This window comes from Hibiscus syriacus, unplaced genomic scaffold (assembly GCF_006381635.1).
Source record: "Hibiscus syriacus cultivar Baekdansim isolate YM2019G1 unplaced genomic scaffold, ASM638163v2 tig00111358_pilon, whole genome shotgun sequence".
Taxonomy (NCBI): Eukaryota; Viridiplantae; Streptophyta; class Magnoliopsida; order Malvales; family Malvaceae; genus Hibiscus; species Hibiscus syriacus.
The window spans coordinates 871,052-898,622 of NW_024063070.1; the positions used below are offsets into that span (position 1 = coordinate 871,052).

Genomic DNA, 27,571 nt, shown 5'->3' on the forward strand with positions numbered 1-27,571 from the left:
TATTTAATCCAATTTAATTGATTCAAATCTCTACAGTCTGATTGAATGCAAAAGGATAAATGAAGCTCATAATCATGTTGATTGTATAGCCAATAAAACCTGGGGGTCCAAATGGTAATCTAGGAATTGGTAAGACAAGCTTTCTTTGAGGGTTTAGGGTTTAGAGCCCTCTAACTTAAAGAGTGCATGATTGAACATTACGTATAATAGTTGTATTCAGTTGTTGAAGAATTGTTCTTAATTTTATATAAGGATAATTGTAATGATATACGTTCATGTTTCGGGACTAATTAGTTAGATGCATGCAGTACCCTATATCCTCGAGGTAGAGCACAAGAAATCTGACACTAAAAGATTTACCAAGAGCGGTAGCTTTTGCTCTGCATGAAGATCGAACCTAGATTCAACTTTGTAATTATGCCTATACTACTGAAGAAAACCCGCTGAATGATAGGATTTGCACACAACTGCAAGCATTTTAAACCCTAAACCCAACTACTCACATGGAAAATTATGCAATCCATATGAGTAGTTGGGTTTAGGGTTTAAAATGCTTGCAGTTGTGTGCAAATCCTATAATTCAGCAGGTTCTCTTCAGCATGATATGTATAATTGCAAAGTTGATTCTAGGTTCGGTCTTCATTCAGAGCAAAAGCTACCGCTCTTGGTAAATCTTTAAGTGCCAGATTTCTTGTGCTCTGCCTCGGGGATATAGGGTATTGCATGCATCTAACTAATTGCTCCAGAAACGTGAACGTATATCATTACAACTATCCTTATATAAAATTAAGAACAATTGTTTAACAATTGAATACAACTATTATACGTAATGTTCAATCATGCACTCCTTACGTTGGAGGGCTCTAAACCATAAACCCTTAAAGGAAGCTTACCTTACCAATTCCTAGCTTACCATTTGGACCCCCAGGTTTTATTGGCTATGCAATCAACATGATTAACCTGGATAATCCCAGTTACAGAACTGATTCTAGCAATGATTGCGGGAGACTCTGGTCTACAGATTGTTTGGCATTTATATGATGATGCGGATAGAATATTAAACGGTCTCGTAAGCCACAATCAAAATAGACTAAGAGAGGAAATTTTGTTAATGTAGGGGAAATTTTGTATACGATTCATAATTTTGTATACGATTTATAATTTTATATGTGAATGTAATTATGTATGAGATGAGAAAAGTTAGCAATAGGTTGTTGTACATGTTTCTTATACACAATAGGAGTCATATTGATACTTACGATATATGGAGATCGTTGTCATCACGTGCGGGACTGAATGACCATTACATTCCATCTTCGAAAAAATCAATTGATGTAGGATGTGTGCTTGTATTCAAACTGAGCTTGACTTGAGGACATGTTAGTTTGTTATGTCCCTCACCGTTACAGAACCCACTTCGCCTAATTTTCTTCTCAACCTTGTTCTTCGGTACTTCTTTTCGCTTGCGTTGTTTTCGTTGAGGGTCGCGAACGTTATTTACTACACTGCTCTGGTTGACTGAATCATTCAAACCAAACGAGTTTTTAAATTCTTCTGTTAGTCATTTCATCTCATCTCTTGCGGTTTTGAAAGACGCATCTGTCTTTGATGCGATGTAGCATAACCTACTTGACGTTGCACGTAGACCAGTGAACCTTGCCATTTGCATTACTTCTGGAGGCACATTCAAGTCAACAAAACTGGTTGTAGAAGCCTTCGCATCCTTAGTCCACCTACTTTGAATCAAAGTCCCAGGCAAATATATGTAATCCAAGTGCTTCAAAATGTGAAGTTGATGGTGACACGGAAGTTCGATGGTCTCGAATTTTCTGCATGAGTAATTTAGGATTTCCATACGAGAATCAAAACTAATTTCAAATGTCCAATTTTTTTCTTTGTACTTTGTCAAAATATAATTTTGACATTCATATGATAAGGACTGAATCTCTTCCTGAATCTGGTACAATGTCTCCCGTTGAAGTTCATCTTGGAATGCACGAAAAGATTCGCATGTATAAATCTCAGCAGCATGGCTTTCAAGGTCGACCAGTTTTGTGATCTGGAAGGGCTTCGTCTGGGAACTTAAGTAATCCGTTTTCAACTCGTTCATACGCATTATACTAATTCCATCTTCAATTGCACGAACAACATCTAAATATGCCTTTTTGTGTTTCAGTGCAATCGCGAGTGAAGCATTCATAGACTCGCACCTTTGTGTTGAGCGAATATTGGCAAATAAATGACCGGTTAGATATGCTTATGCCCATAAGTGCCGAGTATTTCCCTTCTCAATCACCCATGGATGCTTTTCGACGTTGAATTCTGAAACAACCGAACGCCATTGAATATCAAATTCCTCGGTTGTCCACCAGGAAACTATACATTTTGAGAATGCTGCTATAAATTTTTGGTCACCAATATTAGCTTGTGCATTCCGAGACAGATGCCAAAAACATAATCTGTGCTTAGCATAAGGGATAACAGATTTAATAGCCCTTTGCATTGTTCTATCCCTATCGGTGACAACTAAAATAGGTGATTTATTCATCATGACTTTTAAAAAATTCTGTAGCACCCACTCGAAAGATTGGGACGTCTCATCAGCGATTATGGCGGTGGCAAACACAATTGTGTTATGGAGATGATTGACACCGACAATAGGCATAATTGGTCGACCATACAAATTATCTTTGTACGTTGTGTCGAACACAATTACATCACCAAAGTATGTATAATCTGATCTCGATGTAGAATCCGACCAAATAAGATTATGTAATGCCCCTGATTCATCTACCGAGTATTTCATAAAAAACCTGGGATCATCATGTTTGTTATAATCAAAGTAAGCAATAAGCGCATTCACATCCCCATCGACGATTTCCTTTGATTTACCTCTTTGAAGTGCATTGTAGAGGTCTTTATGTGTAAATCCAACATTATAATAACCCTCTGTCTGCCACATTAAATAGTTCATTACTTGTGACGTGCCAACACCGACCTCTTTCAATGTTGTTGCCACATCAATATCAACCTTACTTACAACTCTATTAGAACACATAAATGGTGTCATAGCAGGCGTGCACAATGCATGATTATATTTCTGATAAGACTTACTTATAACCAGTGATCATTTGTATTAATTGTTGTAATTACGACTCTAGCCTTGCATCCTGTTCTTGTGACTGGCGTATGAGCACGTTGACGATCAACAATATTAACTTTTGATACTCAAAACCCTTCTTTGGAACAACAAAATTCTTGTGTCTTCACATTCCCTTCCATGCCAAGCCGTGTTGTTCCCTTACGTGCACTAAACCCATGTTCTCGTGCGAATCCCTTGTAAAAGTACCAAGCTTGATCACGTGAAGAGAAGAGCTGACCAACCAATCTGTCAAATTCATCAACATTATGTACTTCATGGCATTCCTCGGTTGGCTTAACATTGTCTGCATCAGTATGATCTATGGCAAAAAAATAATTTGTGCAAGTTCAGTGGTCCCAGAGTTGATGGAGATGTAAGTAAAGGTTCATTGAACAACATGTTTCAGTCGTACTTTCAATAAGATATGGTATTGGTAGTTAAAGGGTGGGTACAACATTAAATTTGCATGACATATTTAGATATGTACAATAACTACCTAAATATATGTCGATACATTTTCTAAAAGTATCGACCCCAAAAACATCGAAATCAATAATTATAATGTAATAGGTAAACTAACAATGTAACCGGTATAAATATACCGGTTAATTAGAAAACAAGTCAACATAATGTATCGACACTTGTAGAATTTGTGTTAATACTTATTGTCCAGAAAAAATAACCAAACGAGGTGCACACATAAAGTGTCGATACATTTATTAAAAATATCGATCCCAAAAACATCGAAACTGATAATTATAATGTAATAGGTAAATTTACAATGTAATCAGTATAAATATACCTGTTTTATGAGAAAATATATTAACATAATATATCGACACTTTTTAAATTTGTGTTGATATATTTTGTCCAGAATAAATGTCAAATGGGGTGCACGTATAAAGTGTCGATACATTTATTAAAAGTATCGATCCTAAAAACATCTAAACCGATAATTACAATGTAATAGGTAAATTTACAATGTACCCGATAGAAATATATCGGTTTTATGAGAAAATAGGTCTACATAATATATCAACACTTTTTAAGTTTGTGTCGATACTTTTTTTCCAGAAGGAATGCCCAACGAGGTGCACTCATAAAGTGTCGATACATTTAAAATTATATCGATCCTAAAAACATCGAAACCGATAATTTTAATGTAATATGTAAATTTGTAATGTTATCGGTATAAATATACCGATTTAGTTAGAAAATAGGTCAATATAAGCGTTACCTAATATGTTATTGAACTTAATAATATTTTCGATTAAATGATATAATATAACCAATCTAAATTTTAACCGATCACTTATTTATTCGGTCACGCCATTTTTTTAGGCCCCCGACAGCAGAAGATAAATCAGTGTACTGAAGATCTCAATTTCTTGTGTTGATTTTGCCTCCTATTTTGGATGCATCTCTCTCCGATTCATTCTCGCAAGTCGAAATCGCACAATTCCTTCCATTTGCCAAGGTAGGGTTCTCCACCCTCATCGTTGGGAGGTCTAATACTTTAGGGTTTACGACATGTTAGGGATTGAATCAATTTGCGGGGGTTTAGCTGAGTTTTTTCATAACATTTTCATTATGTGGGTCAAGGATAAGGGTATTTAATATCTGATTCAATGTTTTGAAGATGAGTTCCTTTTCGATCACTCGCAAGAAAACGCCTTTCCAGAAGCACAGAGAAGAGGAGGAAGCCAAGAAGAAGGTTCATCCATTTCTCTCACCTACAATGGTCAAACCACCAATTGATTTGGTTCCAGCTTGCCGATTTGGTTTTATTTGATACTTTGAGCTAAAATGTTTTACTTTAACTTTTTGGTGCACCCCCTCTTCCTTTCCCATTATCAGAGGGAGGAAGATGAAACTGCTCGATTATATGAGGAGTTCGTGGCTTCGTTTCAAGGTGAAAATGCGCCAGGGTCGAAGGCATTTGTTCGGGGTGGAACAATCAATCCCAATGAGAAATTCAAGCCCAATTCTGAAGGTTAGTCTGAATCAGGAACTCACTCGATATTTGTTTTGGCAGAATATTTAATATATTTGCCTCGGTTTTAAGTGTCAGAAATTTTTGAGCAAGTAGAGTGATTTTTGTATTATATCATGAGGACGCATTAATAAAAATATGGGCCTTGTTTATTCATTTGCGGATGACAGGTGAAAAGTCGAAAGATGGGGTATCTGTTCCAAAGAAGGGAAGTAGGTAAATTATTGCTTTTGATTAACCATGTTGCAATACTAATATTCATTTGGCGAGGTGTCTTAAAGTGAAAAGTTACACGGTGATGATAGTGATATTCTCACTCCACCCATGTATTTTTAAAGGCTTCTATAATTTCATGAAAAGATTTCCATATAGCAGTTAATTTCACTTGCATGTCATTAAATTTGAAAATATATAATCAGTTTGACTCCTTTTCTACTTTAGAAAGAGAAATACTTGTTGTTTATCGTCTTCTGAAATAAAATTCATTTCCCACTCCATTGTGGAATTATTACCTTTTTAGTTTATTTATAAGTTCTAATCTGCATATGAAATGAAAACTGTTTGGGAAGTTAATGATACATTGATGTTGGCCGCCTCTGGCACATTGAAGAGGAAACTGTATGAGTTCCACTTCCAGTTGATAGAAAGGCAATGTAGTAATTGAAGTTGTCTAGGAAAAGTGTTAAGAATATGATTCATTTGAATTCTTAAAGATCAATTGAAGTTAATGGTTATTCTGCAATTTTGGCTATTTTATCTTTTTCAATTGTCATCATATTATATTCCTTCATGTCATGAAGTCAGTAGCCGTAGTGTTGTTCTTATGCTGTATGGCTTGAAAGGTACAAAATATAGAAATTTGGATCAAATTTCCAGTGAAAGTAGTCATTCTGCTATATGGAAAATAAATGGATAGTGTCCTTGACCTAATGACCTTAGATTAGGAGGTTCCTCAACTCAGTTAAGTTCCATCACAAACAAGTTGGGGTTATTTGCCTGAATGATTTTCTTGTGGATTTATAAGCTGGTTAGATAACCTCGTCGCATTTAGTTTTGACTTTTGAAGGATTTTAGCATGCTGCGCCTTTCTTTTTTCTTTTAAATATGTAAATGCCACTGAAGCATTTTCTTCTGTTAACGATAATTGAGAAACTGCACTTTCTAGGATTTTGTAGTTATTCCAAATCGTGCGGTTTAGAGTGCATATTAGAAAATTTGAAATCATGAGTAACAACAGTACATAGGACAAAGATCCCCTCTGTTGTGATCTGATTTGGATTACCTAAATTCCCATCTGTCCTTTAAAGAAAGTCCTGTTTGCTACCAAATTCTTTAAAATGCTTTCAATTGATGTTTGCAGGAATCTGTTCCAGCATGATTGCATGCTAACAACAAAATTTTGGCTGAAAATGAATCCACTAATGAATTCTAGGAACAGTTTTAGTGTCACATAAAACGTTTTAATGATGGTTATCCTATAGTCTCCTTTAAAGTTCTTTGATGAGGAAATTAATGAATGGGTGGAACTGTGAAAAGAAATTTTTCTGGAAAATGGAAGTTTATCTTTTGTTGTATATATGCAGGTATGTTCCATCTTTCATACCACCTCCTTTGGCAGCCAAGGGAAAGGAAATTGAGAAGAAGGTAATTCTGTTAGTGAAATTATGGCATACACTTGTATCTATATCATTCTCAACTGAGTTTTCTCACGTGATATTCACATTTTGTTCAAACTTTGACAATGATGTTTCTAGAAGGAGGAGGAGAGGCCAAAAGAGAAAGAGAAGGGAAAGTCTCGGAACATTGATCATTTTATGGAGGAATTGAAGCATGAACAAGAAATGAGGGAGAGGAGAAATCAAGAGCGAGAACATTGGCCTGACGGGTATCATAGTGACAATGCAGTAAGTCCTTCAGTTGGATTGAAATTTTCTTCCCTAGTAGTGGCTAATTTTATCCATACTTCAACTTTCTTCCCTTTTCTTCTTTCACTTAGATGTATGAGGATGGTTTATGCGTCACCTGAATATTTTTCAGTCCTCATATAGCATATCTGTATTCTGTACAACATGCTATATTTTTTCTGCTGCTTTTGTCAGTAAGATATACGAATCTTATCTTTTGGTTGTTACTTTCCCAGCCATCGAGTCGCTTTGATGAACTGCCTGATGATTTCGATCCTAGTGGAAAACTGCCTGGATCATTTGATGATGGTGATCCTCAAACAACAAATCTTTATGTTGGAAATCTCTCACCAAAGGCATGTTATTGTTGTTTTCTAATTGCTGTTTTTAATCTTACTTCCCCTTTTTTTCTCAGTAAGTTCTAATTTTTTCTATGTTCTTGTTAATTTAGGTGGATGAAAATTTTCTTCTTCGGACTTTTGGAAGATTTGGGCCTATTGCTAGTGTGAAGATAATGTGGCCTAGGACAGAGGAAGAGCGAAGGCGGCAAAGAAATTGTGGTTTTGTAGCTTTCATGAATAGAGCTGATGGACAAGCTGCAAAGGATGAAATGCAAGGTATTCCCTATAGCCTTTTTGTAGATGTGGTGTGTCATTAATCTTCTGAGAGAGTGCATTATCATGTCCTTGATTCTTGAGCTCTCTTTTTTTCTCTTAATTAGATGCTTGATAATGGTAATGTGGTAGGACCGGGAAGGACATAGTTAAGAATGTGGATATACATCTCCAGGTTGGGATGTCTCCTATAGTGGATAAGGTGAAAGGAAATCAATCTGGTGGTTTTGCTACATAAGATGCAAATTGAGTGTCGCATATTTAAGCACATTGGATAGGGTAAAAAGGTTCAAGGGACTACGGAGATCACAACAAACATGATTGGAGCTGATAAATGATGATATGAAACTGTTAGTTCTTGAAGAAAAAATGGCTGTGGATAGGAATGTCTGGAGGAGAAGGATTTGTGTGTTTAATGTACATGTATCTGTTTTTAGTCTTATGGCTGACTTCGAATATATTGGGATTAAGGCTTGTTGGTTTGGTTATCTGTACTGTTATGCAGTTACATCTTGAAGATTGAAGGAAATAAATTTTTAGTTAACTTGATATGATTTTTTTCTACTATTAAACTGTGCTATATGATGCATTTCTAAATTGTGACTCTAATTTCTTAAGCTCTGTAAATGCTGCTAAAATGTCCCTTGTTTTTTAATCGTTTGATGATTTTATTGATAATTTATGATTGATTTGTACCTAACAGTTGCGATAATTAGCTGTTCTTTTGACTGAAATATGATGTCAACATATGTGCTGTTGGCAGGAGTTGTTGTATATGAATATGAGTTGAAAATTGGATGGGGTAAATCTGTTTCTCTTCCATCACAAGCATTACCTGCTCCCCCACCTGGACACATGGCTATCCGGAGTAAGGAGGTTGGTTATGTTCGTGCAAAAGAGTTCTTAGCTATCGATTAAAAGGCATATATGTTTTTGTATAATCGATGCTTGTCATACACAATTCTTTCCTGAAGCTAATATCTAATAATATAGCTTTGATTTAAGTAGGTAGTTGACAAAACCCAGTCTGGTGTTTTTCTATGCTATCTAAAATCTATTTTCTGATTGGCAGGGTAGTTCTGTAATCTTATCTGGTCCTTCGGGCCCACCAGTCACATCTGTTCCAAATCAGAACTCTGAACTGGTAATTTAAGTATTTAACTGAGTTATCTTGTCATTTTATTTCTTTAAGAAAATGGTAATTTGATATATCTTCCAGTCTGAGGTAATTCTTATTTGATATATCTTCTTGCCTAGGTTCTTACTCCAAATGTTCCAGATATAATGGTTATTCCCCCTGATGATGACCATCTTCGCCATGTGATCGATACAATGGCTCTTTATGTTCTTGATGGTGGATGTGCCTTTGAACAAGCTGTTATGAAGAGGGGTCGTGGCAATCCTCTATTCAGTTTTTTATTTGAGCTTGGCTCAAAGGAACATACTTACTATGTCTGGAGACTATATTCCTTCGCTCAGGTCCATTGTGTTAGCTATTCAAATGCATCTTCTAGTTTTGTCCCTGGTGTTATTTTGTAACTTAACATGACATGCTTGGGATGTGTAAAGAATGAATAATTATTGAAGAACTTCAGTGATTGTGGAAATGCAGGGTGATACTCTTCAAAGGTGGCGAACAGAGCCTTTTATCATGATAACTGGTAGTGGAAGGTAATTATGCGTCAACAATTTTCTGTTAATTACGTTCCTTTCACAAGTTGTGTTAGACAGTAGTATTATCAATGCATAATTTTTGGTTCCTGTTATTTATTTTCTAGATGGTTACCACCTCCTCTGCCAATTACAAAAAGTCAGGAGCATGAAAAGGAGTCCACTGCCACATATGCTGCAGGAAGAAGCAGGGTATTCCAAAGATGAACTTGTTTTGTTTCCAATTATAATTCTTTTTTTTTATTTCAGTGAGTGGATAGTCGTATATTATATTTATTATTACAGCGGCTGGAGCCAGAACGAACACTTACTGATCCTCAAAGAGATGAATTTGAAGACATGCTACGGGCCTTGACATTGGAGAGGAGTCAGATTAAAGAAGCTATGGGCTTTTCATTGGATAATGCTGATGCTGCTGGAGAGGTATTCCATATATCTACAGTATGCCTGCCTTCATTTCATGCTCTTTAAGTTTTGTCTTCTATTCTTCGAACTCTAATGGTTCCTGGCTGGGTCTGTCTTTAGGGTTTCCCTTTAATTTTTCTGATTGTTCTCTTAAATGTTGAAAAAAAGGAGATTTGTGGAAACAAAAGCAAATTTACTAGCGACAAGAACAGCATTCCAGATCTAATATTCATGTGATTCATTATTTGCAAAATCCTGTATATCCTTAGTTTCATTCCACATTTTGAACCTTAAACAATATCTTGAGAAGTTAAATTTGATACATGTCCACCCCTCCTTGTTTCCCCTGCAGATAGTTGAAGTTTTGACAGAGTCCTTGACACTTAAAGAGACCCCAATTCCAACTAAAGTTGCAAGGCTTATGCTCGTCTCTGACATTCTTCATAACAGCAGCGCTACTGTTAAAAATGCATCTGCATACCGTACCAAATTTGAAGCAACATTGCCTGATATAATGGAGAGCTTTAATGATTTATACCGCAGTGTGACAGGAAGGATCACGGCTGAGGCCCTTAAGGTAGGTATAATGTTGACCTTTTATGCTGCTTCCAGTATGCTTTATATTATGTTCGTTATGCTGAGAGACCTGCAAAATGAACTGGCTTGTGGCCTTGTGCTTGTATTAATCTGTGGTTCTTGGATTTTTTTTGTCTTTTCTTGGTTTCTGCAGGAAAGGGTTCTGAAAGTGTTGCAAGTATGGTCAGACTGGTTTCTTTTTTCAGATGCATATGTTAATGGACTGCGAGCTACCTTTCTTCGATCGGGAAACTCTGGTGTGGCCCCATTCCATTCCATATGTGGTAATGCACCAGAAATTGAAAAGAAAATTAATTCAGAAGATGCAGTTGATGGGATTAAGGCCAATCAAGATGCTGCTTTGGCAATGGGAAAAGGTGAAGCTATGAGGGAGTTGATGGATCTCCCACTTGCTGAGCTTGAAAGACGTTGTAGACATAATGGGCTGTCTCTTGTTGGTGGTAGAGAAATAATGGTTGCACGACTCATAAGTTTGGAAGATGCAGAAAAACAAAGGAATTATGAACTAGATGATGAGTTGAAGCTCCGATCTAGTTCTAGTAGGCATCTTAGTGGTCATAGAGATGCAAATGCTGAACCAGAGTCTTTGGGGTTGTCTGAATGGACTCGTTATAGAGAGGACGAGATCCATTCAGAACGAAAAGTGTCTGTACCTCTGGCTGAAACCTTTCCAGTCCCACATCCTGAACTAAAAGCATTCACAAAGAAAGATAAAATTGATCCTGTTTTGCCAGCCTCTAAATGGGCTAGAGAGGATCATGACAGCGATGACGAAGAAAATAGAAGCACTCGGTTGTCTTCTGGAAGTGAGAATGCTGGTGATGACCCTAGTAAAGCTGATGAATTGGAATTTGGAACTCGTGTGAATACTCCAGCTTCATCAGAAAGTGCAATCAATGAAGAGCAGAGGTACGATGAATTCTCATTTCTTAAGGCCACACAGACACCAAAACCGAAATGTTATCAACTCTATGCAGTATCACTTGCTCATGTAGTCAATACTTCATTAATGTTTCACAATGTTCTTAATACCACAGGCAAAAGTTGAGACGCCTAGAGGTTGCTTTGATAGAATATCGAGAATCTCTTGAGGAGTGGGGAATTAAAAATGCTGAAGATATTGAGAGAAGGGTTACTGTTCACCGAAAACGGCTAGAATCTGAATATGGTTTATCAGATTCCGGTGATGGTAAATTTGCAAGAAGTAAGTTGTTTATCCATTTGACAAGATATTTCGAAGGGTCTATAGTAGTTAATGTACTTCCCAAAGTTGAAGGCATACCCTAATACTAGTTTATGCATTATTGAAATTGCAGATAGGAGAGATGGGCGGGATGGTGCACTTGACTCTGCAAGAAAGCGGCATCACAGTGAAAGCCGAAGTGAGAGCCCTCCTTTGAAATCATCAGACAGAAAGAGGGATAGTGAAAACAGTTCAGAAAAGGAGCAAGAAAGGCACAGGGACAGGGGTAGGGATAGGGATAGAGGTAGAAGTCATGATCCGGAAAGTGAAAGGGGGAGAGACAGGGAGCGAGCTTATCTTGACAAAAGTGGAAGCAGGGAAAGGGATGAGCATGGCAGGGATAGAGGCAGAGAGAGGGATAGGAGAAGGCGAATAAATTGACATGTTTTAAGTTTGTGGCATCAATTGTTTAGTGGTCAGTCTTTTTGTGGGTTGTGATCTGATCTGGTATGAGTAGGATGAGTCTGAGACCTGTGGATGACTTGTTTTGTGTTGGAGACTGCACTGTACTCCACTCCGTATCTCAGAAGTTGGTTCCAAACAATGGTGAGATGCACAAGTTCCATATGTCTGTTGGCTGACAACAAACCCCATTACATGAAACCTGGCTCTGCTTGAACCCGTAATTTGTTTTTGAAAAGATTTCTTTGCTTTTTGAAATGTCATGGCTCACTTTGGTTATTTGATTTTGCATTTTGCAAAAACAAGTTGATTGTTGGCGACAAATATTTTCAGTCTTTAGTCCCTCATCCAGTAGAGTTGGTCCCCCATTGTCTTGTCTTGGTCATCTCATCACCCGGATCAGTTTCAATGTATTATTATATTAAATTTCATGAAGAAATATGAAATATCCGATGGAAACTTGTAAATAATATAATGCAGGGATTCCCTTAATGATTTGAGGACAATATTCTAGGTTTACTACGCATGTGCACCTACACATTTTGTGAGGTTGGAGTTTTCCTCTCCAAAGAAATGGGGAGTTCTGTGGTACCGCAGGTTAGCATGCAGTTAAAATATCGTGAATTCTAAAATATTATGAAAAATGTAATATTTTAGGTTGACCGTAATATAAAATGTGACAACCTAAAATGTGACATTCTTCATAACATTTTAGGTTGAAATTCAAAATGTTATTTTATAATATTTGAAATTGTTAACTTCTTTGTAATATTTTATATTCTTAAAGTGCATAAAAAATATTAGAAAGAATGTCGCGTCAAAAAAACTACATGACTGAGCTTTACATGGTAAGATAAGCGCTTAGTGGATGGAGTGGCAATTTTATTAAATAATATTTACACATATGCAGGTAAATGAACCAGACGAATGAGAAGATGTTGATGTTTTTATCTTTCACTTTAATTAAACAAACGAAAGAACATGAAATAAACAACCGTAATTTTTTGTTTGTGTTCGTTAATTAAGAAATTTAGTTTGTTCGAGTTTGTTCATATTCGTTCATTAAGATGATAAATGAACAAGAACGAACGTAAACGAACATAAATGAATAAACAAATGTAATCGAACATAAACGAATGAACATAAAATTAATTGTGTTTATACTTGAGAAGAATTTTTTTTTCCAAATAATTTTAGGATATATATTTTATTTAATTGATTTGAGTAATTTTTTTATTTGGATTTAAAATTAAATAGGTTTTAAAATATTAATAGATTTAATGTTAAAATTTATTATGTCTTAATATTTCAAATGAATCTCTAGATTGGGTTGAATATAAACAAACTTAAACGAACATAAACTAACGGATTATCGAATGTTCACGAACGTAAATGAACGAGAAAACCCTTTGTTCATGTTCATTCATTTAACTAAACGAACATAAATTCTTGTTCATATTCATTCGTTTAATAAATAAACTTCCCGTCGAACTATTTACGAACGATTCATTGAACGTTCGGTTCATTTATAGGCATATTTACAGGTGAAGTGACTGAGGAAGCATGTGCAAATAAATCTACGAGTTTGTTTATTTGAAATGTAAAATTCTATAACGCTCGACGAGTGTCGATGAACATCTCTAACAATGAGCATCATTAATTTAATTTATAAAAAAATGAAATTATAAAGGGTTCAACGTATAATTATAAATTAGTTGAAAATTTAAAAGTAAATTATTTAAAATAAAAGATAAACTATACCAATGACCACCTAACTATTGCCCTTTTTTATTTTGACCATCATTTTTTTGAAATTTTGTCAATCATGTCAATCAACTATTTAAATGCATTCAGTTAAGCTACTTGTCGTTAATATTTAACGAAAAAGTTGATGTGACAGTTAAAATATTTGATATTATTACACATTTGGTCCATGTTACTTATATATTCTATCGATTTGGTCCTAATTTTAATAAATTAAAATAAATTTAACCCTCAAATCAAATCCAAAATAGTATTTATTCATCTTATTCTTTCAATTTGTAGGAAAACAAACAAGAAAATAAAATAAAACTTACAAAAAAATTGATTTCATTTTTGAAGAATTAAAAGAAATACCAAACGCTTTGATTTCAAAAATACATCTGTATAAGTAAAATCAAAATTTAAACTATTAAAAATTAATCCAAAACAATTAAATTTTACTTATAATGCGACAAATTAGGTAAAAGTAAGGTTATAGTACTTGGATAACTGAGTAATAAAAAATAAATATTTTTAAACAACTGGTCTAAAAGTAATTACAATGGAAAATACAGGTATTCTGAAGCCGACAATGGTTTAAGCATGTAAGCTTGTATGGTTACGGGAAGCTGAAACCTTGTAATTCATAGAAAATCTCAGCCATTAAAAGATTACCTAAAGAGACTGTCATTTATCAAGAAGTTGGTTATGGGTACTGGCGGGTTTCAGGAAAGAAAGAAGTCAAGGTCCTGTTAAACTGAAGGACATGGTATTGAGATTGTTAACTGGAGTGAGCTGGTCAAATGGTATGTTCCTAAGACAAAACTGAGTTCCATCGAGATCAAAGGAGATGATGTTCATTCGAAGAAGAAAGTGCATTAAATTGCATAATTGCATACATTTTAGGAATGAGTAAGATCATGGCATTCATAATTGCATGATGAATTAAATATTTATAGGTTTCCCAGGGATAGTTGAAGATTTGAAGATATGGAACGTCAAGATGAGGATAACTAGTTTTGAAATCTTAAAAAGAATGATGTCTAGACAACAATTGAGTTGAAGTTTGACCTTCGAAACAAGTCAATCTTAAGCCTTCATGAAAGAGCAGTGAAACAATTCAACCTTAAGCCTTCACGGAAGAGTAATGAAGCAAATCACCTATAAGCCTTCATGGAAGAGTAGTGAAACAGACATGTTTATTGAAGATTGTTCGAGTCCTATACTCTCTGAAGGAATAGGGAGCAGACTCGTTTTGTTGAAGATTGTTCGAGTTCTATACTCCCTGAACGAATAAGGTGCGGACCCATTTTACCGAAGATTATTCGAGCTCTATAATCCCTGAATAAATAGGAAGCAGACCCGTTTTTGCCAAAGATTGTTCAAGTTCTATACTCTCTGAACAAATAGAGAGCGGACCCGTTTTGCCGAAGATTGTTTGAGTTCTATACTCCCTGAACGAGTAGGAAGCGGACCCGTTTTGCTGAAGATTGTTCGAGTTCTATACTCCCTGAAGCAATAGGGAGCGAACCCGTTGGCAGAAGATTGTTCGAGTTCTATACTCCCTGAAGTAATAGGGAGTGAACCCATTTTTCAGAAGATTGTTCGAGTTCTATACTCCCTGAAGCAATAGGGAGCAGACCCGTTTGCTAAAGATTGTTTGAGTCTTATACTTCATGAACGAATAGGGAGCAGACCGGTTTGTTGAAGATTGTTTGAGTCTTATACTCCCTGAAGGAATAGGGAGCAGACCCGTCATTTGAAGATTTTTTAAGTCTCATGTATCCCGAAGTAACAGTGGAGTGGTTTAACCTTTTGAAGTTCTCATGACTGGACAAATTTGATCATCTTTTGATCTTTGCTCTATTATCGTTACAATACAATGAGCAAAGAGGGACAGTTGTAGATACTCAATTTGTCCGAGGCTAAGTCGGAGTAGACCCCGAAGTAATAGTGGGCCTAAAGAAGAACCCAAACCAGCTTGAGGCCCAATTCAACTCCAATGATCCTCAGCAGAATGAACTCTAGTCCACGTGAAACCTGGAAAGTAAAATGGTTATAAGGAGTCAATAAACGTGAGAAGGGAGTTAACAAAAATAGGGAGCCATTATTGGTAGTGGAGAGGAGCACGATATTGGGGCAATTAAAAAAAACTGTAAATAGTCAGTTTTTGAATGGAAATTAACCACTAGAAACGATGGAATATATCAGTTGACACGGCCAAAAAAAAGGGGGAATCATTCGAGAGATTATCAGTGATCACAGAAAAAAGAACGAGAAAGGATTACACAGAGAGAGATATCAACAATTAACCACTAGAAACGAGGGAATATATCAGTTGACACGACCAAAAAAAGAGGGAATCATCCAAGAGATTATCAGTGATCACAGAAAAAAGAACGAGAAAAGATTACACAGAGAGAGATATTAGCAATTAACCGAGAGCAAAAGCGAAAAACATCGATTATTGTTTCCCTTTACAGAAAATAGAAAAACAGAAAAAAAAAAACATTGTACTGGATTTTCCTCCTATTTTTTTGGAGATCAAAGGAAACAGAAGAATTTCCCCTTTTCAGGAACAACGCAATACAAAGAGAAGCTCACTTCATACAAGGTTTTTCTTCATTATACCTTACATTAGTCTTTTCCTTTTTTTGTTTTAATAATTTTCAAAATAAATGCTAATCATAAAATATGAAAATAGAAGTAAGTACCTTTGGGTATAGCTTTGCTATGGAAGTAAGCCAATCGTAAATTTTAGAGTCCTTTGTCGAGGCATTAACGTCACCGGAGTTAGGTAAAATCACTGCGTGTTGTTAGAGCCCTTGCATGTCAATTTTTCAGTTTGAGTTATCATCCATCGGGGTTCAAAAATATATATATAGAAATAAATAAGGTTTAAAATTTACCTTAGTATTTCGAGTACCATACCATTGTCGAAGAGTCGGGTAGCGTTGAGTGATGGTCGTGAGGTTAGAGAAGAAGAGTGAGAAAGGAAAAGGGGAGGGGTTGAGAAAGTGAAGAACGGCGGGGATGATGGTTAAATAATACTTAGGCCTTTAGTTTTAGTCTAGGTTATAACTGAAGCATAAAAATACAGTGTTTAAACTTAGGGAATGAGTGCCTGGCCAAGGAGGGGCTAATCATGCGTGTAATCCTCTAATATTCAAAGTATTGCATTTTGGGCTTCAAACTGTTGTCTTTTGGGTTTCTGTTTATATCTTCTAAGTTTACGCTTTTCTTTTTAGTCCTAGGCTAGGCTGTTTTTGATTCCATGTTGTTTTTACATTTGAACTGTAATTTTGTGGATTCTTGTTTTAGTCCTGGAGCAAGTTATCTTGGTTTTGTAGGAACTTTCGAATTTAACTTGTAATTTTATTTCTTCTGTATTTTAGTCCCTTAAGCATATCTATGTTCCTGCTTTGCAATTTCATTTCCTATTGCTGATTTTTTTTATGTTCGTTTTGGCCCTTGGATGTTCATAGTTTTTTTAGTTGTAATGCCTAAATAAAATATGTTATTTAATTCAATCCTACGTGCAAGCATGTTTTACCATATGTATATAGTTAGATTTTATTATTTATTTAATATGGCTTCATTCCTCATGTGCATAACTTAACCCCTATCACATAATCGGATTAAGGGTAATACCCTTTTAATTTAAAATTGCTCAAATGGTTGTCTTAACTCACTAGAGAGCCGTTTTAGACGATTTTAAATTAAAATTGTATCCCATCAGTGACACCTAAATAAATTTTGATTCGTCACTTTAAAATTTGGGAATGAAAGAAAAAGAAATGTTCAGCCATTTAAATTTGTTGAGAAAAGGTCGTTAGAACTTACCTAAAGATCTGGTCTCAATATTTTTAAATAATCGAATATTTTTTATCTTTCTAATGCTTGGTAATTTTAATTTAATTAATTTGGTGTTTTTGAATGTTATAAAGTTAACATTTTTGTTGTTTTAAGGGGTCATAAATCAAATTAAACTCGAATTTGTAGGTTTCATTGCAAAGACATTAATTAATCGACTAGGTACCAATTTAGGGCGTTGTTGGGGTGTTAATCCTTCCCCACGCGTAATCGACTCTCGAACTCGATTTTTGGTAACGCATACCTAAATTTGTCGTTTTAATTAAAATTAATTTTTTATTAAAAATGGCAAAGTGTTTTTGGGTACCCAATCACACTCTAATCAAAGATTTGTGGCGACTCTTCGGACCCTTTTTTATCGTAAAGGAAGCCCAAAACTTTTCAAAATGAGAGATCTTTTAAATCGCATTTTTTTTAAATTAAAAATCAACTGAAAGAGGTAAATTAAAATAATGTGGTTTTTAAAATCTCACTTTTTAAGGAAAAATCGTTTCGACAAATACATAATAAATTATTAATAAAATTTATATTATTTATTAATTTGATAGAAATAATATTATTAAATTATTAATAATGAACAATGAATAATATTATTTATGTATTTAATATTAATATAATAATCTAATAATATTTTAATAAAAATAGTTAAAATATATTAATTAATATTTTTTAAAATATAATATAATACTATTACTTTAATAAATAATTAATATAATTTATAATATTTTTCTTTCAATAAAATATACTAATCTTAATATATTTATTAATAAAATAATAGAAACAATATTTTAATAATAAATAAATAAATTATTCTAATATTTTAAAAATAATAATATTAAGTGGAAAATGATTTACACTAGGGGTGAGCGTTCGATCAAGTTGAGTCAAAAAAATTTTGAGTTATTCGAGTTGACGAGTCATATTTTACAACTCGGATTTGATTTGAATCTTTTTTAAGTCGAGTCGAGTTGATTTTTCGAGTTTTTGTTTAAATTTAATTGTAAATATTTATAATATTATAATATTATTTGATTCCAATTTAAGTTGTTTTCTATAACCATATATACAATACAAATATATATCTTCATATTTTTTTTTTCAAATGTGATATACATATATCATACAAAGTTTAAGGACTCGAGATAAACTTGAATATAAATTCACTAGTCACTAAATATTTTGAGTTATTCAAGTTGCATTTTACAACTTGAATTGAATTTGAATTTTTTTCGAGTCTAGTCGAGTTTATGAAATTACAATTCGAACTCAATTTGAGTAGAGTTTTTTGAGTCGAATCGAGTTGAAACCCCTAATTTACGGAACCTCTTCCAAATACCATAAAACATTTTCAGAATTTTTTTTCAAATAAATTTTTTTTTCAAAATATGTTTTCAGTTATACAGACGTACCTCAATTTTATTTTATTAAAAAAATACTATGAAGGAAAAATTAGGTTAAACACCCCTTTCCTTTAAGATGTTAAAATAAGGGAGGAGTTTAAAAAATCAAATTTACCGACACTTGTACACGAAATTTGGTGAGTGGAGATGTAGGAAACAGTGGCGAGTGATACCGGGTGTGGTCACAATGCGAATAAAAAGGCAATTTTTTCGGAAAAATCAATTTTTTTAATTATTTACCTGTCAAATACCATTAGAGAAAATAATATGAATCTAATATCCTTTGTAGAAAGATGCGATCATGCACCGCGGCTTACGTCACGTGTTGAAAGGCGGCGCGACCATGCACCGCGTCTTATGTCACGTGTTGAAAGGCGCGGCTCATGCATAACACCTTACGCTAAAGATCATATGTTAGTTTTGTAAATTTTATTAAAATGATACCTAATATATAATTTATTTTTGATAGGGTGATTTTGTGTAAAAACCTCAATTATTTATTTTTTTTCTATGCAAAAAATATTTTCTACATTAAAATCTTTAAATATTCTTTTGCAAATTATTTTATAACTCGACAAATTTTGATTTTTGCATGAAATTACACAATACGTATAATATAGTATAAGAAAACTTTAAGAGTAAGTAATTTAAAATATGAACAATTTTATAAAAGTTTTATTACTAGTATTTCTTTTACAAAATGACGATAATGATGATGATAATAAGAAATATTTTATAATTTAAAAAATTATAACTTTCATATATTTTTTAAAAATTTATTGACTTTTAAAATTAATTATTTAAAAATATAAAAAAAATATTAAAATAAACTTTTAATTACAATTGAGAGATCAAATGAATTATTATTCATTAATTATTATTTTTTAACAACAGTTAATAATGTTTATTCATTTTTAATAAAATTAGAATTTAATATTTATTTTATATTTTTTAAAATTAATATTAGAAAGAATATTTTAAATATATAGATGATATTTTTTTAGCTTTATATTCTTTTTTATTGAGTTTTGTTACAAGTTTAGAGAGTAACACAAAAGAAAAGAAAATCTTTAGATTTTCATGTATGAATTTATAATTTTCTTTTAGAAACATTTTACCATAATTTTTCTTAATTAATTTGAATAATAACATAATAAATAATTAATTTAAATTATAATTCATATATTTAAAATTCAATAAAAATACAATAAAAAAGAATTAAAAGTGAATAAAATTCAATAAAAAAAGAAGGTAAAGCTAAAAAAAGCACCTATATATTTAAAATATTCTTTCTAATATTAATTTTAAAAAATATAAAATAAATATTAAATTATAATTTTATTCAAAATGAATAAATATTATTAACTGTTGTTAAAAATAATAATTAATGACTAATAATTCATTTATCCCTCAATTGTAATTAAAAGTTTATTTTAATATTTTTTATATTTTTAAACAATTAATTTTAAAAGTCAATAAATTTTTTATGCAAAAATCAAAATTTATCAAGTTATAAAATAACTTGCAAAAGAAGATTTAAAGATTTTAATGCATAAAGTTTTTTTTCACACACAAAAAATAAATAAAAAAGTTGATGTTTTTATACAAAAATCACTCTAACAGAAATTAATTACATATTATGCATCATTTTAAAAAATTTACAAAATTAACACTTAATCTTTACACATAATGGAAGGCTCGGCCCGGCTCGACGTAACACACATCAGCGTAAGGTACGATAAATGGACCACGTCTTTCTGCAAAAAGGTGTTAGCCCGAAAAATCACTTTCTTTAATTATTTGGTATAGTTGAGCTGCTTGTCCTGCTTTTAGCTTCTGGGGTTCAATCATGATTGGGAAAATGGGCGAGGGGACTAAATTTACTGGGCTTTTAGGAGGAACCAACAACAACGGCAACAATTACTATGATTTTACTAAGGGTTTTACCAAAAACTTGGTGAGGGCACTAACATGTCCATTGACAGTTTACAGACGAGTAACATCGGTGGGTCTGTTTCCATGTCGGTTGAAAATAGTAGTGTGGGCTCTAATGATTCTCTAACCCATATTTTAAGCCATCCTGGTCTGAAGCCTGTGAACTGCCACATACTCTGTCTCTGTGGGGCAGAGTGTGTTCCATCCCGGTAAGGTTGGCCATGCATCTAATGATGATGCATTAGCACAGGCATTGATGGATAGTAGGTACCCAACTGAGAGATTGCAAACTTATGATGACTGGACTATTGATTTAAGAAAACTAAATATGGGTATGGCTTTTGCTCAAGGAGTTTTGGGAAACTGTACAGAGGTACATATAATGGTGATAATGTTGCAATTAAGATATTGGAAAGGCCAGAGAATAGTCCAGAGAAGGCACAAGTTATGGAGCAGCAGTTTCAGCAGGAACTTATGATGCTTGCAACACTGAAACATTCCAATATTGTGCGATTTATCGGGGCATGTCGTAAGCCTATGGTTTGGTGCATTGTGACAGAGTATGCAAAGGGGGGGATCAGTTTGATAGTTTCTAGCAAAGAGACAGAATCGTGCTGTGCCGTTGAAATTGGCAGTTAAACAGGCGTTGGATGTTGCAAGAGGAATGGCCTATGTCCATGGGCTTGGGTTTATTCATAGAGACTTGAAGTCAGACAACCTTCTAATAGCTGCCGAAAAATCAATAAAGATTGCAGATTTTGGTGTTGCACGAATTGAGGTGCAGACTGAGGGCATGACACCGGAGACAGGGACATACCGGTGGATGGCTCCGTACCCTTGCATTCTACAATATCTTCCCTTTTACAATATAACATACACCCTTTTTTATTTGGTGGTATTTTCATCTTTGTTGGATGGTCTTTCTAGTTGGCATAAACTCGCTGGATTTCTTTTATACATAAAACCCCTAAGGTTGTGCATCAAAGTATTCATTTTTAGATTATCTTTTGTATTCTTCTGTTTAAATTATGTTAAGGGTAAGTCCTTCCGTGTAAGGTTCTGCTATCTTATGCTTTCATCTTCTGAGCTTGAGCTTTAACTTATGTTTTCTTAGAATCCCTTTTAAAAGATGTTGACTAAATATAAAGAACCTTTTAAATCTTTATCTGAATTTTGAACGTGAACTAGCAGCTTCCTTCTAAAAGGCTGATGCTTTTGTTTGATAAATGTGACGCACTGACTTCATGACTGTGTTTGATTTAAACTTTTTTGAGTTAAATATATTTGGCTGGAATGCAAGGTTTAGATTATTCAAGATCTCAATATTTGCTGCTTATCCAGAAGAAAATTTGAGTAGATTACTAGGGAATGTACGTGTATCACCCCGGAGGATTGAAGTTTTGAGGTCTCTTTCTCTCCCTAAAGTATGTGTAACTTATGTCATCTAGATGTCTTGCAGCTTAAATAGAATTAGTTTGTAGAGTTCTGTTCTTATTAAGTGGATATGCTGGTACTTATATAGAATTCATTCATTTATGTCCTTAAACTAGTTTGTAGAGTGCTGTTCCTATTAAAGTTGGAACCATTAAAAATTTGAACATGATAATAGTGTTATAATAAGAAATGCTGAAGTTGTGTTTTCAAGCAACATGTAGATTGTGCATAGCTTGTTTTCATTCACTGCTATTCTTTGCAGAACATGGTGTTCTTTCTCCATATCTAGAGTGCTTGTTTTATTCCGGCTGAGAAAATGTGTCATGTGTCTTGTTTCTTTTTTGAGGTACATTTTAAAAGTAAAATATTATAGGACTTTCATGAGAGTCTAGTATTATTTGACCCATTATATTTGTTCTCATTGTCTAGGATATTTAAAGTATTTTGATTTGATGCATTTTGATTACATGATTGACTTGGTATTCACACATTCAAGTGGTCCTTTTTTATTTAAATATGGTTTATGCTTAAGTTTCTCCATTGTTGGATGCTTTCAAATATATATATATATATATATAATCTTTCTAGTTTATTAGATAAGAATTACGAATGTTAAGGACCCTTGGAAATGTGTTTAGAAAACCAACCGAAAAGATAAAATAGGAAAACGGATATGACTTATCTATCCTGTATAGAGGAGAAGCAAAGAAGATCGAAGGCTTAGCTAACAACTCTTGTAGTCTCAATCTAGCTGAAATTTTATGACATTTTTTCATAAACCGTTTTACCATTGGACCAAATTCCATACTGAAGCACCAATTCACTGATATTGAAAGAGCCTTTTGTCAAACAGTTGACATGTATCTGAAGGACACATCTTCCCACACCCACATCTCGCAGAATCATATATATGGCAGGATACGTTTACACTAAAAAGTTTTTCATTAATTTATAGCCATTATATTTAAATAAATAAAATGACTTGATTTTAATTAAAATTTATAACCCATAAATAAATATCTTTTAGGTCACAATAAAATAATCTCTCTTTTTCCTCAATCCCAAATCTTAAATCCTAAATCTCAAACCTTAAAACCTTTGACATAAACTCCAAACACTAACTCTTAAACCCCAAATTATAAATACTAAATCCTAAACTCTAAAACTTAAATCTTAAATCATAAACCCTAACTCTAACCCTAAAAAAATATTATTTTATTCTAAGTTGTCCCATAAAATATATCCACTATTGATTTTTTTGTTCAATTTTTTAAAACTTTGATTAATTATTATTTAAAATTTATTAGTGATAAAAATATATTTTAAAAACCTCCAATCAAGTAGCTTTTAAATATATATTTTATAAAATTTATTATTTAAAATATTTAAAATAATCATGGTCAAAGTTTAAAAAATTTAACTTTTAAAAAATCAATAAGGGACATTTCTTATATGACGGAGGGAGTATTTATTTATGGATTATAAATTTTAATTAAATCTAAGCCATTTATTTATTTAAATCTAATGGCTATAAATTGGTATAAAACTTATTAATTTTACATAATGTAATTGGATTCTAACCCCTATATATATATATATATATATATATTCTGTGTATATCATTAATCGGTTTCTGTTTAATATATGCATATAACTAGGGTGAGCAAAAGCAGGCTCAATTTGAAAAAAACTGATTAAAAAATTCAAATATTCAGATCTTCGAATCAATTTGAATAAAATATATTGAGCTTTATAGTTTAGATGGAATTTGAATTATACAATTCAGGTTAGCTGAAAATCCTAGTAATATTTAACAATACAATGCTTGGAGTCACAGATCATTTTAACCTTTTGAGTTTTCTGCAGAAGTTCCCATTTGACATTTCCTGCTTTTTCTCTTTCTACTTTTTGGAATCCTTGCCTGCTCTAATCATCAACAAAACAATATACTCTTTGTAACTGCAGAGGCTGTTTGTTGCTTGATAAAGATAAATGATATAAGTCAGGTGAGCTCCTTCTTTGATAGACAATCTGAGGCTTGATTGGATAAGTGCCAGTTTTGTTTTACACAACACACCCCCTGCTACCATTTACTTATATCAGCAAATCTTGCTTATTTCTTGGTACCAGCACAATGAAGCCCCACACAGCAAAAGGTTCTAAGTATAGAATCTAATGCCTTCAGATGGCTCTTTCCTTCAAACATAAAACATAGTAATTGTACTAAAGAATCACTATTGATGGGGACTTCAGTTTTATGAGGTTAAAGCATAGCCAGCATGGTTATGATGAGTAATCAGAAAGATAAGTTGGCAGTGGATTTAGAACTTTCCCCTTTTATTTTCTTTAGTTCCAATTTATACCCAGGAGGAGGAGGACTCTGTTTGATTTCTTGAAGTGTGGAAATCTGATCATGTTCCTAGGTAACTTGGAACTTAGATTATCTGCCTTTAACTTGTGTGCAAAAGATGCACCTTGAAAGAGTCATCCATGATCTATGAGATAAGATGAACCAAAGAAGAAACGAGAAATCAAATAAGAGAAAATGACAGCTAAAGAGTCAAAATCAGAAGAGAGATAATGATAAATGTTTGGCGTTGGAGATAAAGAAAAAATAGAAAAATGTCTCCAGTTAAAAGGAACAGGGTCCGGCTTTACCTGGTTTCATTTCAACCAATGAACATAACTAAGCCGTCAGTGTTTGAGAAGCATTTGCAAGTGTATTGTCAGGTCGGCTATTCAATTGTTGGAATACTATCTGTGGGTTATCCAACTTAAACAGAAAATTGTTATTTCTCTGTGAAAATCTCACAATGACCACCAGTCATCCTGCCCATAGGCCATAGGTTCCCGTATGCTGAATTTTTAAAAAATGTGTTAGGAAAGAATCAATCTTGAAGTGTGACAAGAGTGATTATTGAGTAGCAGAAGAGAAATCTCACTAGAGGGAAAGGAGACAGAAAGTGGAAAGGCAAGTGAACAATATAAAATTAGGTCTTGTTGGTGCTGCTAGGGGTTGAAGAAGACATCAACGTCCATGACCCCAAACTTTTAGCAAAATTATGGTTGTTTTTTTAGCTAAATGTGTATTTGTAGAGTGTTTTGAGAATAAAAATATTAGTTCTAGCATGTGGAAGATCTACTCTGAATCATAAGAAATTGTTACGTTAAATTTTTATTTGAAATATCTTATTTTCATTATAGATACATTGATGATGGAGCTTAAAACATGAACAATGGAACATGAGATAGTATCATACAGTTGTTAGACATGATTTTTTTGGACCCTTTTATGTAAAATGATGTGCAATACATTTCTAGGATTTGATAAAAGATTGTTGTATTTCAATGTTAGGATTACACTCTTAATTATATTATCAATTTACCTTAATATCTTCTTTTTTTTCTTTTTGGACTTTAGGGTAGGAACTGTAGAGGGATAAGTTCTTATCGGTTTGAAGAATAGTACTTTTATTGAATAAGTTAAGGTCTTACAATTCAACATTGATGTAAAGTAGGAGGTGAATCCTTGAGTTGAAATTATGATAATGCTATATCAAGTTATTTCTATTTTCTACCATATATATAAGGGTTTTATGTTGAGTTATCATCCATGAACAATTTTGAGCCAAATCTTTCTTGGGCTTGAAGTGCAAATTGCAAACATGACATGCTTGATTTTGTTCAATACCCATAGGCAATAGAACAAGTTAAGGCATCAAAATTGGTTGATTGTAATTCCTGCTTCTTGTGTGCTTCACTAATGTGCAGCGCTATGGCGCTTCCCACCTACAGAGAATAGTTTTGAGCATAACTTGCTAGGTTGCTTGCTTTTTTCATTTTTATTGAAAACTTCTTTTCCTGTTCACAATGGAGCATTGGAAACTCATTTTTGAGCCGAACTTGTACTGTTACTTGCACTTCCTTAGTAGAACTTCTCCCATGTTTCAATTGGAGTTGTTGAAAACTGATAACTTTTTATATGTCAAATCGTAACTATGCCTTGTTTTTTCAAGGGTTCGAGGAGAACTTGACGCTCTAGATCCCTGATGTTGCTTGAGGCTTCAAATACAATAGAAGCACTTGCTTGAGTGAAGTAGGAAAGATAAACGTGTAGTTTTATAAGTTCTCTCTCGGTGTGTCTTTGTGTGTGCGTGTGTGTATAACAAGCTTAAGATATATAATTCTGTTAATAAACTCTAAAGATTGATCTAATATATGCATGATTTCCTCATTGTTGTTTTATTGAACATTAAGTGGAGAGTTTGATACCGTTCCTCTTTTTATTGTTAAAATTATAGTTATTGAAGAAAATTACAGAGCTAAAAATATAAATACAATTAAAGAGGAGTGAGAAAGTACTTTTCGGGGGGCATATTGCCTGATAGAAAAGGATGGCCAGGCTCAACAGGCATGCAGTTGATCAGAGGTGCCTTGCCAAAAGGGTCTAACATGGTTTTGTGGTCCAGAGCTAAGGTGCAGGGTTTACCTTATCAACCTTCACCATGTCGCAGTGTTCGATCGTGAATTGGTTTTAACATTATTCATCCTTAGTTTTGACTGAATTATCTTTCATATGAAACTTTTATTCATTATTTACCTGGTTGATTTTGTATCTAATTTTTCCATTTGTCAAGTATTTTATTGATTTTTGCTCTTTGCTTTTGTTAGCAACACTTTTGTGTTTATTTGACTTTGCCCATGCAGCGAGATGATGTAACATAGGCCCTACACACAAAAAGTAGACGTGTATAGTTTTGGAATTGTGCTCTGGGAGCTTATTACTGGGTTGCTTCCTTTCCAGAACATGACCGCCGTGCAAGCAGCATTTGCAGTGGTGAACAAGGGTGTTAGGCCAGTTATTCCAAATGATTGTCTCCCTGTGCTGAGTGAGATCATGACCCGATGCTGGGACACTAACCCAGAAGTCCGTCCTCCCTTCACAGAAATTGTAAAGATGCTTAAGAATGCACAAACTGAGATAATGATAACTGTTCGTAATGCCCGCTTCAGATGTTGCATGAACTCAACCTATGAAAATTGATTGATCCAACAATACAAGTGTGGAGAAATGATAAATGAAAAGAAAAAACAGGAGCAGTATATTTTAGGTATATTGGTGTATGTATCGTCCCATCGTACGATTCACATTGCCCCCCCCCCCTCACCACAAAACAAAAAAGTCTTATGTTGATTCGGCTTTCAGTGACACCAG

General features: G+C 33.6%; 1 protein-coding gene, 1 long non-coding RNA gene and 1 pseudogene across 2 annotated transcripts; 2 read left to right on the forward strand and 1 right to left on the reverse strand.

Moving 5' to 3' along the window:
• Positions 1-336: 336 nt before the first annotated feature.
• LOC120159331 lies at positions 337-5,354 on the reverse strand. Its single transcript, XR_005519344.1, has 3 exons — positions 5,304-5,354; positions 492-495; positions 337-347 (listed from the first exon to the last, which is right to left on the reverse strand). It is a non-coding gene; the product is annotated as an uncharacterized LOC120159331 (long non-coding RNA).
• On the forward strand, positions 4,515-12,273 carry LOC120159330 (protein RRC1-like). The gene is made up of 18 exons (XM_039169939.1): positions 4,515-4,619; positions 4,782-4,856; positions 5,000-5,135; positions 5,306-5,351; positions 6,719-6,779; positions 6,890-7,039; positions 7,276-7,395; positions 7,491-7,656; positions 8,417-8,529; positions 8,726-8,797; positions 8,911-9,132; positions 9,266-9,324; positions 9,432-9,516; positions 9,610-9,747; positions 10,082-10,306; positions 10,460-11,235; positions 11,364-11,530; positions 11,643-12,273. Exons 2-18 carry the CDS (start codon positions 4,782-4,784, stop codon positions 11,948-11,950), a joined length of 2,919 nt encoding a protein of 972 aa, XP_039025870.1. The 5' UTR covers positions 4,515-4,619; the 3' UTR covers positions 11,951-12,273.
• Positions 12,274-20,848: 8,575 nt separating this feature from the next.
• LOC120159336 lies at positions 20,849-27,404 on the forward strand (annotated as a pseudogene).
• Positions 27,405-27,571: the final 167 nt, after the last annotated feature.